Raw genomic sequence first — 16,996 nt, forward strand, 5'->3', positions numbered from 1 at the left:
TACTACGTTGTTGATTATAAGTTCTGGTTATGTTTATAAATATATTGATTATAAAACCATAAATTTCTTTTTCCAACTTACTAGTATGTCCATATGTATATGTTGAATAACGTGTGCATAGATAATAATTTTTGGGTATAAAACGAATGGGTTTTACTATACTCGCCAAATACTTTTTACCTTCAGCTGAACATAAAATTCGTCTAATCAAAAAATCGTGTGTGTGATATCAAGACTTGATTGTTTCTTCAATTCTTTTGTTAATGTTGACCTGTTGCACTGTTGAAATAAAAAAAGACATAGTATAAAATAAATTACCGTGTTCTAAATTTCAAAAACCTTACCACACGAATGTTATCAATACATTACATGTCAAAACTTAGTTGCTATTTCTGATGTTTATAACGTTGACAATCCTTATCCTAGAGTTTTTATTTAACGGATAAAATACGAGAAAGTGCAAATTATTAATAATGAACTCGAATAAACCATAGCAATGATAAAATGACTTAAAAAAAAAAACAACACAATTGAAACTCATTGGACGGACGGTCGCATGTCCTGCCAACATGGCATAGTCGGCAGGTTTCTTATGTTGACATCGGTTTATACGAAATGACAATGAAATAGGATTTAAAACGCAACATACATATACCAAGTCTATTGCAGCTTCTTATTAAGTTATATCATTTAAATACAACCACGTAAGTAGCCGTTGTGTACTAAAAGATCGTTGTAAAATTGGAGTGAAATTTTTAGGTTAAGTTTGTAAACAGAACGGTAGGTCGAAAATATGAAAATGCAGATTTTTTCACAATTCAAGAATTGTTGAACGAAGCAGTTAACTTTCTCTTATTTCTGTATGCCTTCTGTATTGTTACTGTAAAATCGGGTTCATTTGCCGCTCTTTCCAAAACCGCAAAGTAAAGTTTCCATGCCGTATTTTGTGCAATATTTTGAAAAGAGGACCAACATTAGTATTAAAAAAACAAGTCTTGTTTGATTGTTAAGCCTAAGATTAAAATCCTTGAATCGCTAGTTAAAAATAAAACAATCCATGCAGTAATATTCTGGTAAAATTAGTCAATTCCTACTTCCAACATCAAGTCTTCGATTCATTTTATGTTCTCAGGTTTACTTTCAGTGATATTAATATAAAATGTTTTCCAGAAAATGAAATCGCCATCTTTAAGCTTACTGCTTTCCGGAGTCTTTTTAGGGTACATAGCTTACTCCATTTACATACTTTCGTTGTTATTTGTACCGCCTCCTTGTGTCGGAGGTCAAACCTGCCTTACCTCGCTTTTGCATACCAAGCCAAAGCTGGGTCTCCATATGTACATCTCGACGATGAGCCGTCCTCTTCAAAAAGAACTTATCCATGTATATTCTGAAGGGATATTTGATTACTCATATGCGCATGATATGTGAGTATAAAACAGGCTGGCTTAGATTTTGGCAAAGAGCATTTTGACTGTCCTTTTATTCTAGTAAATGTGATTTATTGCCGGGTAAAACATTGGTTCTGCATAATTAAATGCGCAAAACTTGCGATAGTCAGTATGTGTGATATTCGGGTATTGCAATGGCATTCATACTGTACTATGCTGATTTTGCAATGAGTTTATCACACGTCATGAATATTTCAAGATTTTGACCCATTTTTACTTATGTACTATTTTAATTCGTTTGGATGATAAGACGGCTATTTTTGTAATTCAACATTTTCATTCAGAATAGTTTCAACTTTATCTATTCACTACAAGTTTAGCATTTAAATGCATTTGTAATTGTCTTGTCCTCACTCTTATCACGTGACTTGCATAATTCCAATTCACTTTTGTTAGAGTTCTATGCTTAGGGTAAGAATTATTCTATGAAATATTGCCTAGATCACAATAATATGAAGAAAAAAAGCAGTTCAAATCAATACTAACAACGTAAAATATTATATACAGGCAGGTAACATTGCCAATACCTCGCAAAACTCGAGGAAATGGAACGCTATTTCTACATCTATTGATAACACCGCACACTGTGGAACATGGTGGCACATACAACGAAGTTATCAAGGCAAGTGAACTATAGCTTTAATCAAGGCCGACTAAATTTTTTTCGTAGCTTATGAAAATCTAATACTTGTATAAAATCATGTATGTACTGCTGCACTATATTACCCTTGTATTTCATGAAAATAGGTTGCAACTTGAGTCAATTTATTATTCATATAAATAATCGCTAGAAACATCATATCTTATTCAATTGGTTTTCTCGTATTTCAGAATCCAACGACAGTTTATACTAGAATAAAAATGACTCAGTATGTAATACCTGAAATTGCAGCCTTCAATTTGTTGGGCGATGAAAAATCTGAAAAGAATACAGAGCGTTTAATAAAACCTGTTTCGCATTTAAAAAGCCGAGTTACTTTCACGATGATAACAGATGACATACAATTGCCTGCACAAAACTTACCATTGGAACTAGCAAGACACATAAGGTGTGACATGTTATCATTATAAATTATGCCGGTCAGCCTTCATTCATACATCACTAAAATAAAAGTTATATTGCACAACTTTTTACAGCATAACACGAGATGGAATGTACTTGCCAATCGTGAACTACGATTTTCTCCAAACTCGGCATAGAGATTTGATAAAAATATTACCTGAAAGTGATACCATGAATGTTACTGTGTTTTACACACCTATTTCAATTGGCAAATTGAGATTAATATTGCATGTAGAGGCTGCTATGCAGGGACTGAAAGGTCTGGGTTTTTCGGACAAAGACGTAGATGAAGTGAAGGGCATTTTTGCTGATACTAACGTGTATCTTCTAGGTGGAACAATTTTTATTGCTGCAGTACACGTAAGTTCACTTATTTGACGATATTGGTTGTTGGTTTGTTTCACTGAAATTTATGTATTCCGTTTTTTCAGCTTTTATTTGACTTTCTTGCATTTAAAAATGACGTCAGCTTCTGGCGTGGCAAAAATAATTTAGCAGGGTTGAGTGTGCGTACTGTAGTTTGGCGAGCCTTTAGTCAAGCAGTCATATTCCTTTATCTTCTTGACGAGCAATCATCTATGCTCGTTCTTATTCCAGCTGGTATTGGTACAATTATCGAGGTAAATTCGTTACTTGAATAAATTTGAGTTAACAATATGTGATTGTACATTTTTTGGGGATACAAAAAGTTTCCTTAAGAATGATTTGGGATTCTGAAATTTAAAGACGCGAAGGCATGATAATTGTTTCTATGCACTATATTTGCAGTTCTGGAAATCCAAAAAAATATTGAAGGCCGAATTCGTTACTGACCAAGGCTGGTTACCACGAATTAAATTTGAAAAGATTGAATCCAGCTCTGCTGAAGAGAAAACACGTAAATTTGATGCCGAAAGTATGAAGTATCTGTCCTATCTTTTATATCCTTTAGTAACTGGTGGAGCAGTGTATTCGTTACTGTACCAACCTCACAAAAGGTTAGATATAATTTTAAAGATTTAATCGATCCATAATATATTCAACGAGACACGTCTCAAATTGTTACTGATGAAATTTACTACTCCTTGAATATTAGTCATATTCTTTAGTAGATTTTTTATTTTTTTTTTTATTTTGATTCTAACACAATGGTAATTGATTCCAGCTGGTACTCGTGGAGCATAAATTCCTTGGTGAACGGTGTGTACGCATTCGGCTTCCTCTTTATGCTTCCACAATTATTTGTGAATTACAAACTCAAGTCAGTTGCTCATTTACCATGGCGGGCATTTATGTATAAAGCATTCAATACTTTCATTGACGACATTTTTGCATTTATCATAACAATGCCGACCGCGCACAGAGTTGCGTGTTTCCGTGATGATGCTGTGTTCTTAGTGTACCTGTATCAGAGATGGTGAGTTCCGTACCAAGATTGGTTTCTTAGCTTTGGCTCCCTTATATTAAGTTCTTCAGTAAGTTTGATATAATAATCCTCGATGACATTTTATGTCATATAGTGGTGTACTACAGAAAAAGAAGATAACATTGTTAAAATTTTGTAGGCTTTATCCAGTTGACAAATCTCGTAGAGATGATGCAGTCTCAATTGATGAAACACCAATGGAACATGCAATGTATGACAAGAAGAAAAATTAGTACAAATATTGAAGACCGTTAATTAAAGATATTAATAATTATTTATTTATTATGTCTCCTTTAATTCAATTTACTAACAATATGGAAAATTATATTACCACCATGTGATACTAAGTTAAACTCTAGTGCACACTTGACATTCCGTAATTATTTAAATCAGAGCAATATTATATTATGATATAGTTCTAATTTACATTTGTTGGTAACATATCGATTTCTTTAAGAACACACATAGATATATATTTATTCTAAAACTCTACCAGTGGTGACCAAAGGCAAGAAGTCTTTGATATTAATATGTACGTTAAGATTGTGGTGAAGTGATTTTTAAACATCTAAAATAAGAAATTCCTTAAGGTTCCCATTACATAGATTCAATGCTAGCTATCAGTTTGCAACGTCGATAGTTATTTAGAGGCCTAATCACAGTGAGTTAAAAAATTATCAGCATCTCGTAGTTTCGGAGTATGTGTTTAAGAATTTACAACAGAAGTCTGGATTTTTATCACAATTCCAACTTTTGCTGAAGATAACTAAGAATGTAAAAGTTAGTGTGATAGTTAAATGCAGTTCCATAATATAACATTACTTTATAGCGTTATTGCTGTATTAGGAATAACTGATTTGTAACCAATGTTAGTTATCGGTTGAATAAATTGTTCCACAACGATTTTTACATGCTCGAATACTTGTTGCGACAGAAGTAATAAAGTGATTAACTGATTGATAAATATCATATGTAAAGGGTGAAAGTAATTGAAATTTTTCTAGAAGTTAACTTATCAGGCTTATCAGTGATGCCTTTCAAGTAATAATCTGTGATGTAATAAACTGTCACCAGGCAAAAGATTCCACAAACTTATATATCTAGCTTCCGAATGTTAACATCTATGCTGTCGATATATGTCAGATTATACAGAAATTATATATCTTGAAAAGTAATGATAATCAACAAAGTATATATTTTTAAGCCTCTGACATCTTGATACTTCATATCTAAAGATATTGAGTTAAAGATCTTTGTAACGATAACAGCACCAGTTCTACACACTAATAACTAAGGCAAACGACTAGACACGTATGCTGAAATCAACTAATATCCAAATATCCTGTGAGTACAAAAGTACATTACAACATTGTATATTATCTTATTGTGTTTCAGTTACCATATGCTAGAGAATAGTTGTTAAATTTGTTTCACAGAATTTTTTGATAATGACGTGCTAGGTGAAGGTTGAAGTCTGTTTTAACAACCGGTTCTTTCATTTCGTTGTTTGACTTAAAAATTATTTCTCTGGCGTAAAGACGCCTCAGAAAAAAGTGACCATCTTTGAAGAATTGTTAGCTTATTACGTCTTTTATAAACTCACGGAGCAAACAATTTTGCACCTTTTTTTCTCGACCTTGAGTGTATAAAGAATCATTAAGTTATGATGTTTATGCATTCACCGGGAGAGCAAAGATATACTAGAATCCTGTAATTTTCGTCAAGGCACAGAGAGCGGTAGCCACGTAATTCTGTTGACGGTTCTTCGCCACATCGTTACATAATCACACTGTGGTTGTCATTTTTTACAACTACTATAGTTTACTAGTAAAACCTTGAAAACAAACACAGCCTTACTTCCAACTCTAGGATTTTTAACCGAAGCTGGTGTAAGTTTGTGCTGATGAATAATAAAATTTCGTATTTAAGTGACATATTACCAGTTTTGTAAAATCAGATGTCTACATCGTACATGACAAAGTTCACTCGGTGAAGATACACTTTATTATTAACGTTGCGACAGCTCAGGAATTATCAGTACTGAATATACCACTTATCTCACAACGAACACCGTTGAGCCAATACTAATTTCAATCATGTTATTTAGATTACGTAGTACTAAAAGTTATGGAAAATGGGCTGGATCATAGTAGCAATTCAAATAGTTACGGTAACTATATTGCCTGTATGGATTTACTTGTGGTTGAACAAACCTGTTCAAAAGAAACTCGTTAAAAATTCTATCATCAGTCATTATACAATACCAGGTAATGAAAAAACGTCCTCCCTATAATTTTATTTCCTCAAATATATTTCCAATGATGTTATCAAATAATGCATTTTCGTTCTACCAGAATGGAATTTTCATTTGAAGCGATGTTGGGCTGCATATTGTATAAAGGATGCGATAAGGAAAAAAGCTGAAATGTCAAAAAATACGTTTAAAAAAGCTACAATTGAGAAAAAAGATGACATAATGGTGCCAAAAGAACTGGAAGAACTTAGGAAATTAACTGATGAAAATGTAAGTATGTTTCAGGAAACATCATTATACAGTAAAACAGCTTACATTCAATTGCTAATGTGTAATATTGGAAAAAAAAATTGACCAGTTACTTTCACGCAGTTTTTGCTTCTGATTCCAGAGTTCAGATAGTATCCAATTCTATGCTACAGATCAGAAAGGGAATTTTGTATTCATAAATTTGACACGAAGAAGACATCGAACTGCTGAATTAATACTTCAACTAAGTTTAGCTGATGGACGCACGTATCAACTTCCTAGTGAGTTTCCATCGATTAATTTCTACTTTTTTTTTTAAATAGCTTTATGCACTTCTGACAATGTGGTTTCAGATCATCCAGACAGTGTGATCTTCAACAACGTGAGTCGTGGATGGTCTGCTGCAGGATTGAAAATCACACCTCTGGATCCATTGAGACGCTGGAGAATTACTTTCAATGGTTTATTGAGAAATGGGATCAAACGTAATTATCGCCAAAATGATGGAAAAGTAGAACATCTTCGTTTCCATTTTATGTGAGTGATAGGACATGTAATGTAATTTCATTTATAATTACTCATATTGCAGATCAACAATTATGTAAAATAAGTAACACGTTGAGTTTGGTAAGCATTGATCTATGTCATCAATAAAAATATTTCAGATACACTGCTGCTGCTCCACCACTGTTATGGCCAAAAGATTGGAGTCCTGGTCTACAAGCAGATGCTCTGGCTAGAGAACCTTGGAAAAATCCTGAATGGATAAATATGATGTAAGACTGTAAGTTTCACTCTACATTAACATTACCATTTACTTACTAAAATTTACAGCAAACTGAACAAGACTGGTGGATTTGACCAATGGGGAACCTTAGTTGGTCAATTAATTTTCCAAGATTCTTCAAGTACTGAATTATATTTGCGCGGGCTACGACAGAGGCGTTGGGGTGTGCATAAACCTGTACAACTACATAGAACTGTTAACATTGTTGGTGTAATGTACGACGGAACAATGTATTGTTTGGGCGCAGATAGTTCTAAGGAAGGCTTAACACAGTGAGTGTATACTTGACATAAGCAGTAGACAATTACCCTGTTATTGATATATTATTCTGGTCATATTGTAAATCTTAGACGGTATCCAATTTTTATACAACAGTATGTGACATTGTATATTCATAAACTAGTTTATCATTGTTTTTTATATTCTCAATTCGAACATAATTCAGTCTACCCAGAGTTGTTTTCAAAGATTTCATTGGGTTTTTATTGATTATTTGTTATGTTTCAGTATGAAATTCGGCCATATCAGGAAAGCTAACGATTTGGTATTCCCCATTGATTGGTTGGATTTTGATTTAGCTTCTTATGCTGAACAGAGGGAGAACATTCCCACTAGATATAAAGTCAATTTCCGAGGTGACTAATTTTACAATATTTCTATTCTAACTTCATACACTGATACTGCCGTGGTTTTTACTGCTACTAGCAATAAGGACGTATTTTTCTAAGCATTAAACAATTAACATTGGAAAATCATATTTGAAAACTAGCTGGTGGGAAGAAATATCGCACTGAAATATGTCGCATAATGGATTCTGGAGCCACTTTGTATGGTGGACGTCCATGGAATTGGGAAGCCAGAGTTTTTAACACCGAAACAAAACTGAATAACGACACAGGTAATGTACTGTTTCTTAAATACACGATGAAATGGGACAAAATATGATCATCGTTATTCATGTATTTTTGCTCTAGGATATGGAATAGCATATTTGTGGTACAATTATAATGGGCCAAGCCCATTGAAATCAGCAGAAAAGATATCTCACATCCTACCATTAAATTTGAAACCGGAAGTTGATTTATACACAGTTTCGTTTAAGGACCGAATCTGCCAAAGTGAGACGGTGGTTGGTGGTAAAGGATCTTCGATAGCATTACTAACATCTATCCCACATAAAGAGGTAGCTGCTGATGGCACTGATTTATTTGACAATATTTTGAGGTAACTAAATAAATCATTCATATAATTTTTACAGTTCATTGTACCTTCAGGATTTTGCATTACCACAGCTGCCCTGAATCTACATATTGAGAAAAATGAAGCATTAGCAAATGCTGTTACTTATGTTAAAAACGTTAGTGCAGGAATATTGAAGGCTGATTTAAAAGTAGCATGCGAGAAGTAAGTATTTTTCCTCTTATGATATTTTTTTATCATCCTATATGTACGGAATACATCAAATTTATGTTATGTATAGTATTTGAAACTCTGTGATTATTTTTATGACTAACACAGCATCACAGGTGTTCTCCACTTCATGTATCTTTACCTTTTCAGAGCTGTAGAACTTTTTGAACAAACTCCTATACTCGAACCAATTCAAGCAGCAATAAGAAAATCTGTGTCAGATTCTGATTCTAATCTGCAAACTGACTTGAAAATACCAGACAAGCTTGAAAGATTTGCAGTGAGATCGAGCGCCGTTGGGGAAGACAGTGAAGATACTTCAGCTGCAGGTCAAAATGCGACATTCCTTGGATTGAGAGGTGTTGAAAATATCATTAAAGCAGTCGCGAAATGCTGGGGTAGTTTATATGCATATCAAAGTGTAGAATACAGGTATCTACTATTGATTGCGTTGACTTTTTTTTAAATTTTCACTTCATATTGATGTGGAATTTCGTTATTGAATAATGAAGTACAATCACTAGACCGTCGTAAATTAGAATTATTTCAAATATTAATAATGCACAAATTTTAGTATATACGATTCCTAAAAGTTTATCTGAATCTGTACTGTACCAAAACTAATTAATTAGGAGACAACATGGTCAACCGATAAAAGCTGAAATGGGGGTTTGTGTCCAGCAAATGGTTAATGCCGAGGCAGCTGGTGTAATGTTCACAAGACATCCAACTTCCGGAGACCCTAGACAAATTCTCATAACAGCTAATTTTGGCCTGGGAGAGGTTGGTACACAAGTATCTGCCTAGTAATAAGTTATACAAACTAATTCTCAAAGAAATGCAATATCATCCGCTAAACTTCCTTCTTTATGACTTTCAACAGAGTGTTGTTTCTGCAATGATTGAACCTGACACAGTAATTGTTGAGAGAAGTTTGAACAATGATTTAGCAGTAAAAGACCTCAAGTTGGGAAAGAAAACTCACAAAGTTTCAATGACTTTGGACGAGGGCACGGTAACTGAGGAGCTCAAAGACTCTTACCACAACGAACTCTGTATTTCGGAAGAAGTTGCTTTGAAATTAAGCAAAATGGGCACACATTTAGAAGCGTTGTTTGGCACTGCACGTGATATTGAATGGGCTGTTGCACAGGGAAAAATATTCTTGCTGCAAGCACGCCCAGTTACAGCTTTGGATAACTGGTCTGATTTTGAAATAACCCATGAATTAGATTCACCAGTGCCCAGTGAAATTGATATTCTAGTATTTTCTAATGTTGGAGAGGTTTATCCAGGAGCTACGTCACCGCTGACATTGAGTACTGTTGTTCGATCACTGGACAGGGCAATCCAGCTTGATTCTACATCTAGACCAACCAATTCTTATTGCGAAACTTTTATTGGTACTACTGGAATGAGATGCTACATGAATTATATGAATGTAAGTGTCCATAAAATATGGTAACTCACAAATTTTAAATTCGTTTAACTTTCCATATGCATTAGAATTCTTACACATACTTTTATGCAGACAATATTGCGTGAAGTTGAGTCCAAAGTATCTTTAGGCAATAAGATCATCGATATCGCAGTTTGCGGTCATGAAGTAACAACCCCAGAGCTTCATGCTTTGGCTGTGAAAAGGAATGGGCTCCAGGGAATAAAGAGTAAACTGAAATTGTATAAAGCCATAATAACAGATACTTGGGTCAATGGAAAGATAGAACAACTGGCCAAGAAATTTTATGCAAATTTCAAATTTGATGTTCAGTCCTATGTAAGGGCAGAACATCTTTACAAAGATCTCGATGATAATTTCGAGAAGTTGCTTCAGGTACTTACAATCATTATTAACATACTTATAATTTCTACCATAGATGTGTGTTGAATTATATACCAAAAAATTGGACAAAATTCGTGAAAGTCATCATTTTTAACGCTGCTTTCATAATTTAATATTTACGAAAAACTCCTAATTCATGTTCTGTTTCATGTAGGCATCAGCATATCATGCTCATACATCAAGAGTGAGTGTATTCTGTCAAATTGTTGCAATATCAATCTTAACAGAAGGTGCTCAAGATTTGAATGCGGACCACTATTCAGATGTAAGCATATTCCTAGGTTCCTGCAGTGACGTAGTGAGCGCTCAAGTTCCCACAGCCCTACGTAAACTTGCCAATACAATAAAAAATGGTGGAAAAGCTGAGGAATTTGTTAAGCTAGATCCAAGAGAAGCTAGAGATTGGTTAACGCTGAATTGTACTACAGCTGCTGTCGTATTTGATGATTTTTTGAAAGAACACGGACACAGGTGTATAAGAGAATTAGATTTGATGACTGAAACATGGGATATGAAGCCTGAAAAACTAATATCCTCACTTCAGGTAAGTCATGAATACAAAGTCATTGTGAAAATGTATTACTTTCAAAACAAGAAAGAAATATTTATATGTTTATTTATTCTGTCACTGGTTAAAAACAGGCAGCTGTAGCATCGTCAGCAGAGCCACCAGTGATCAAAGAATTAAGTGTAGCCGAAACTGTAGATCGATTACACACACCGAAAAGTCGAGTCACAAGGAAGATATTGAAGATGCTGGTGCCACTTAACAGGAGTGCCGTTAGTCGCAGAGAATTCACGAAAGCTGTTTTAGTTTCCACAGTCAATTCTTTGAGATTAGGATACCGAAAACTTGGTGAATTAATGGTCGAGGATGGCCAACTACCTGACATGAATTTGATATTCTTTCTTACTCATCAGGAAATTGGTCTGTTATTACTTGGTCCAAATCCAACATTAGTGCAAAAGTGAGTATTTCATTCATTCATTACTGAGCATAAGGTTAACTTAAAAAAAAAAAAAAAAATGTTTTTAGAGCGATAAGAAGACAAAGGCTTTATCCTCACTGTGATAAAATTCAATTTCCTGAAGTCAATAGGGGTGTATTAAAACCTATAGTGGTAAGTGAAGAGTATCTAATTTTTTTTCATAACGTCTAATCTGTACGTATATGGTGTTCTTAAGATCAGTAAATAATTATAAGAATATTTGTTCAATTTAGGCAGAGCCCAGTACAAAAATCCGTGAGGGAGGTGCTCGGATATCAGGAATGCCAGTCTGTGGAGGGACAGTCCTAGGTCGCGCTTGTATTATCACTAATGTAAACGATGCTGTACAACTGAAGCCTGGTGATATATTAATAACACAGTGCACCGATATTGGTTGGAGCCCCTATTTTCCAATATTGGGTGGTGTGGTCACTGAACTTGGAGGTCTCATTAGTCACGGAGCTGTTGTAGCGAGAGAATACGGTTTACCATGTATTGTTGGTGCTGAAGGAGCTACACAAAAATTTTGTACAGGTATGAATGAATCAAAACGTGTACACAAAAAAAAAGTAGTATACTTGTTCAATTGGTAACTATCGTTTTCAACTCTCAGCTCATATTCAATAAAACCAGGAGTAGCCTTTGTTTTATCCATGCTTTGAAAAAATATAAATATACGAAATGAAGCAAGCTCTACATAAATAGAATTTCGTGTTTTTAATGAAAAAAGTGTGTTCCAAATTGGTTTCTTCAATATTTATTTGCTTCATTTTACTTACTTTCGCTATGCAATATTCGTCATATTTACAATATGTATTTATAACTCTGATCATAGTTAGTTATCGTAATGCTTAGTATTATTAGATATAGGCAGTAAAACAAAACTTTACTGCTTGCCTTTTTTTTTGTTCTAAACTACGTCATCCACTCCTATTTACAGGTGATACAGTATTACTAGCTGGAACTACCGGAGTCTTACAAGTCGTTGAAGAGACAAAGTAAAAATTCATTTTTTGTGAGTGGAAATTGTATGTATGTACATAGTTTTACACCATCCTAATAATATGCAAGTTTTTCTGTACATGGGAAGCTGTCGCATAGCAAACAAATGCATGTCTACCAGTTCTTTGTCTCTGTATTTTACAAAATATAAATAATTATACTACTAATTCGAACTGATTAAAGAATCCATTAAATATATTGTGAATCATGCACATTTTACACAGTGCCAAATCCAACTTGTACTTGATAGTACGTCATTTGTCTTGATAAGAATCAATTGTGCGAGCCATTTGAGTTGGTAAAAAAAATTTGTCAATCATATAAACTAAGGAAAAGTGGTTACCAAATTTCCGAATGGAAGTTAAACTGTTGTCGCGCGATTTGGATCAGATCCCTCCAGAATAACGCCATCTGATGAATCATCAGCAAGACAGGAAAGTTGTAGGCGCATGGAGGAAGCCACTTTGCGTAATAGAGCGTCAATTCTTTGCGAGTCCTCTTTACGGACTGGTTCAGAAATCGCATCCAGTGCTTCTTCAAAAAAGCTCCTGTACGAAAAATTTTGTATTTTCATTATGCTTCAGATTTCTACCCAAGCGAACCATTACCACAAATTTATTTGAATCTGATACAAATAGGGCTTCAATTGGGATTTAAAAACAGAAAGATCAAGTTTTACCCAGCTCTCGGAGTAATATAAGAGTGGACGGCACTCCTCAGTAATGTAACATCGACCCTAGCTTGAACAGCTCCTGAAGGACTAAAACGAGTTACACAAGACATCAGCCGTGCTAATTCTTCAGCAACTGTTTCGACAATGTGTGATAAAACTCTCTTCAATAAACCTGGCGAAACCCGTCGTACCTGTTTGATGAAATCAAAACTATAAAATGAATCCAAGTACTCTACAATATTAATATTTTCAAATGAAAACAACGTAAATACCTCTGCATGAACTGCAATCAGATTGGTCAAAGCCTCTTGTACGTAAGGCCTCACATGTGAGGGCTCAATGTCCAAATGCCATTCTAGACCACCTAAGTACATACTTGGTTCTATGGTACCGACAAGGGGATCGCAGCGACGTTCCAAATATGCGTCTAATACAGCACTATCCAATGTATCCAATTGAGTCCAATCAGTATTCGAACTCATGGTTAAGGATAATGGTGGATAACCATGCTGCTTCAGTGCATCGTTAACATGTGGTATTATTGTATTTAGAGTATAACGAATGTTACTCAGTGATATTAGTAAACACTGCTCCCATGTCTGTAGGACAAATATAATAGTTCGGTTGGTAGTGATTATTGAAAAGTATAACTAGCAATGAAAATATTCGAGTTCAATTCTCACCGGCCCTTGTTGCTTATCTCTAGTTCTATAGCCAACTGGAGAACCAATCAGTTGGGATACTGAGGATTCATCATCGTCCATAGCTTCTTCACTTCCACTGAAAGCCAGCTGTTGTAGACATTTTGCAAAAGCAGTAAATAGTGTTTTTACCGCATTATGAAACAGAGTTTGATGACTAGTATGTGCCAGCAAAGGGAGTTCTCGAGGTCCGCAAGCTATTACTGTTTCTCGAGCTAGTTTCGACACTTCTAGTACCATTTCTTCAAAAAGACCTGGCTGCAGAGGGTAAGTCAAACATAAATAAAGTGAATATCTATCTTGAAATATGTAATGACTGAGTGTATTACCAGTCGTGTTACTCCTCCGTGTTCATTCAGATATTCAATTTTCCAAGTTTCCTTACGATGTAAGGCAGATATTTTGTCTGCGGTTTGCTTGAACAATGCCACCAAGCACTGTAACCTGAGTCGAACGCATTGAACGCAAATATTTTATTATTCACTTTAAATCATATTAATTACACATTTTGAATCTATCAAATACATTAGAATACCTACCTAAGATCGAATAAGTATTTGCCAAATATGTCTAAGGCTTCACTGGGTAAATCCAAATGAATTAAAGATGCATACGTTTGTCGAATACATCTCAAGTTGTGAAGAAGCCAAGAAGCATCCAAGTTTGTCCCACAAGCTGTTTTCATTGCATCCACTGCATGTTGCATACTAGACAAAACCAGGCTCTGAAATATCGAAATAGTATATTATGCAACAAGTGCGTAAAATGTAGGCACGTGTTTCATATGATACGTCTTTGACATAGTATATGTAAAATAATTCGACTTTAAGCACTGTTATTAGTGCATAAAATAGCACTTTCGAAACAGTGCAAAAAATCGAATATTATGTATAAAATGTGAAAAACCTTGTCAACAGCATTCCTTGTCTCATAGAAATGATAAAGAGTCATTATTTGACTACTCACTTTGAAGGGAATTTGTTTTTCTATATCAACAGTGACATGTAATTGTCCTGTAAAATAGCTCTGTCCTAAGCGCCATAAGTCTGGTAATTGCTCTGTAACCACATCGCAAATAGCTTCAACACATAGAACCTGTGGCGGTACATTGTTTTCCTCGTTTTGTTGCATCCTTAATTGTTTGACTGATGTTGGCGTCAATCCATTTGACTTTAGCGCTTTACTCGAATCATCACCACCAGCGTTTTCAGATTCTAAATACTCATTTATACAAGCTGTCACACTTTTTTCTAGATAATGAGCATGTGATGCTAAAATACAAATATATATAATTGCAATACATCGCAAAGAACTTCAACCTACACAGAAATATTATTATACTTGGATGACTCGTGATGACCTGGTTCACAAAGTACATACCTATAGCATCCCATGCTGGATCTCCTTCAGCTGCGAGGTTTACTAAATTTCTTATAATTTTTTTCTGCTCATCCAAAGTGACCGGCATTTCTTCCAATTTTTTTCGGAGCACAGTTCTAAGTTTTCCAATTCTAACTTCGATTTCGTTCAATACTTTTTTAAAAACTTCCAACTCGGTATTACCAAATAGATTCTTCACTCTGGCATAATCATTGATTACCAACTCGTAATTTCCTCCCTTTATATTCTTCTCGATGTTTACTGGCATGCAAAACAAAAATCGATAGCGTTGCATCAAAGATAAGGCATTCCTTGTAGCGTCCGCTTTATCTCTTCGAGCCAAGACATCGTGAAATAGTTTGTCAGCTTCGGCCATTGAATCTTTGATAGCTTTTTCAAGTTTCTCTGTTGGATCTTTGCCATTTCTTTGTACATCTGACTCGAATTGTTCCTTCAGTAGCATAATTGTATCTAATTGCTCCATCACCGAACCAACATTAGCCTATATATAAATAAACAAATCAATAAATGGTTTGTTGAAGAGGAATATTAAACATGAGTGTAAATCAGAAGACCGAATGTTGAATAAATTACAAAGTGTCTGTGTAATTTCCAAAATTGTCCTGTTTCACCTTGAGAAAAGACAGTTGACCCTCTTTTTGTGAGTGAACTTTGCGTCTGAGATAAGCTAATCCTGCCTTAAGATCATCTAGATTAGTAGCATGATGGTGTTGTAATAAAAACCAGCCTGGGTGAAACTTCTCACTGGCCAGTTCACCGCTACCATCGCCAAATAGCTCGATTAATTCATCCTCGGGAAATTTCTTACTGAAAACAATAAAGTCTAATTAGATCTTGCTTCGTTACTATTGCATTAATCTTGAATGAAGAACGTTTCCTAACTCATTTCCTTCGACGCTGAGTCCCAACGGATCCTCCTGCTGATAATTAGTAGGTGACAGAGCTCGTCTTCCCCATACCAAGCTCTGCATGGGTGCCTCTTCAACCCATACAGCAGATTCTTTCATGGGTCCAATGGTTTCATGGTAGCCACGAAATTGGACAGTTGAAGTGCCCTGGCCTCCACTTCTTGTTGTGACTATAATATCGCCTCGTCCTTTACCTGGTCCAGAGCGGGCGATGATTTTGTTTGGTGATTTCCATTCGGCTGACAAAAGACACTCGCATCCGCAGATGGTCAAACCTAAAGTGGATGATTTTTTGTAAAACTTACAGCATGTGTATATCTCGATTTAATTTTCAATAGATGACGTTTACAATTAGTGCCAACGATTTCAACAGTGACAGTTAAAGCTAACCTATCAGGTCCTGCGCTTTTTCTCCTAAAAACTCGCCCCTCAATGTCACTCGCGTTCCTGGTGGCCCTTCCTTTGGAGATATCCCTGTAACTACTGGGGGAGGCCCCATATCTGCATTGGAAATAATCTCAGATGAATCAAACGATTGTCTCCATTCGATTCCTTATTTTGTGCCTATTTTCTGATCAGGATCAGGTTTATCTGTCAAACCGCCCCGCGATTCACGAACACGTCAGATCGGGTTAGATTAGGTTAGGTTAGAAGGTTAGGCAGGTTGATGTCAGTATAGTGGTCAGTAGCACAGCCGTAGAGAACTCAACTCTGATGTCAGTCTCAAAACGTTGTCAAACCCAATCAGAAATTCTCTTTACCGACTTCATTTTGAACTTTAGCAAGAGCCAGATTGGAGCACGGTCTTGCATACAGGTCTGGGGACTCGTCGAAATTTGCGTCGTGGGGGAAGTACGCTT

The 16,996-nt window shown here is 35.3% G+C and overlaps 3 protein-coding genes and 1 long non-coding RNA gene across 8 annotated transcripts; 2 read left to right on the forward strand and 2 right to left on the reverse strand.

Moving 5' to 3' along the window:
- Positions 1-144: 144 nt before the first annotated feature.
- Positions 145-1,432, reverse strand: LOC124411931. Its single transcript, XR_006929719.1, has 2 exons — positions 1,299-1,432; positions 145-279 (listed from the first exon to the last, which is right to left on the reverse strand). It is a non-coding gene; the product is annotated as an uncharacterized LOC124411931 (long non-coding RNA).
- LOC124411876 (cleft lip and palate transmembrane protein 1-like protein) lies at positions 506-4,822 on the forward strand. The gene is made up of 9 exons (XM_046891389.1): positions 506-704; positions 1,171-1,427; positions 1,959-2,073; positions 2,283-2,500; positions 2,589-2,874; positions 2,946-3,134; positions 3,283-3,491; positions 3,659-3,910; positions 4,059-4,822. Exons 2-9 carry the CDS (start codon positions 1,174-1,176, stop codon positions 4,150-4,152), a joined length of 1,617 nt encoding a protein of 538 aa, XP_046747345.1. The 5' UTR covers positions 506-704; positions 1,171-1,173; the 3' UTR covers positions 4,153-4,822.
- A 287-nt stretch (positions 4,823-5,109) lies between these two features.
- Positions 5,110-12,663, forward strand: LOC124411840 (uncharacterized phosphotransferase YvkC-like). Of its 4 annotated transcripts, none has more exons than XM_046891326.1 (20): positions 5,110-5,263; positions 6,027-6,186; positions 6,274-6,443; positions 6,565-6,703; positions 6,776-6,959; positions 7,088-7,198; positions 7,257-7,481; positions 7,717-7,844; positions 7,979-8,107; positions 8,184-8,392; positions 8,468-8,613; positions 8,770-9,051; positions 9,252-9,402; positions 9,503-10,060; positions 10,151-10,453; positions 10,617-11,006; positions 11,105-11,430; positions 11,499-11,583; positions 11,685-11,985; positions 12,392-12,663. In XM_046891326.1, exons 2-20 carry the CDS (start codon positions 6,054-6,056, stop codon positions 12,451-12,453), a joined length of 4,032 nt encoding a protein of 1,343 aa, XP_046747282.1. In that variant the 5' UTR covers positions 5,110-5,263; positions 6,027-6,053; the 3' UTR covers positions 12,454-12,663. The 4 variants fall into 4 exon arrangements, with proteins under 4 accessions (XP_046747282.1, XP_046747273.1, XP_046747301.1 ...); XM_046891334.1 differs by lacking the exon at positions 5,110-5,263 and having other exon boundaries at positions 5,421-6,186; positions 6,274-6,332; positions 6,363-6,443; XM_046891317.1 differs by lacking the exon at positions 5,110-5,263 and having other exon boundaries at positions 5,420-6,186.
- Positions 11,660-16,827, reverse strand: LOC124411857 (exocyst complex component 2). Of its 2 annotated transcripts, XM_046891359.1 has the most exons (12): positions 16,527-16,826; positions 16,111-16,411; positions 15,840-16,035; positions 15,208-15,709; positions 14,794-15,098; positions 14,367-14,551; positions 14,157-14,271; positions 13,810-14,085; positions 13,399-13,725; positions 13,133-13,317; positions 12,797-13,001; positions 11,660-11,964 (listed from the first exon to the last, which is right to left on the reverse strand). In XM_046891359.1, exons 1-11 carry the CDS (start codon positions 16,633-16,635, stop codon positions 12,815-12,817), a joined length of 2,688 nt encoding a protein of 895 aa, XP_046747315.1. In that variant the 5' UTR covers positions 16,636-16,826; the 3' UTR covers positions 11,660-11,964; positions 12,797-12,814. The 2 variants fall into 2 exon arrangements, with proteins under 2 accessions (XP_046747315.1, XP_046747322.1); XM_046891366.1 differs by lacking the exons at positions 11,660-11,964; positions 12,797-13,001 and having other exon boundaries at positions 13,199-13,336; positions 16,527-16,827.
- Positions 16,828-16,996: the final 169 nt, after the last annotated feature.

The sequence above is a fragment of the Diprion similis genome, chromosome 2 (genome assembly GCF_021155765.1).
Source record: "Diprion similis isolate iyDipSimi1 chromosome 2, iyDipSimi1.1, whole genome shotgun sequence".
Taxonomy (NCBI): domain Eukaryota; kingdom Metazoa; phylum Arthropoda; class Insecta; order Hymenoptera; family Diprionidae; genus Diprion; species Diprion similis.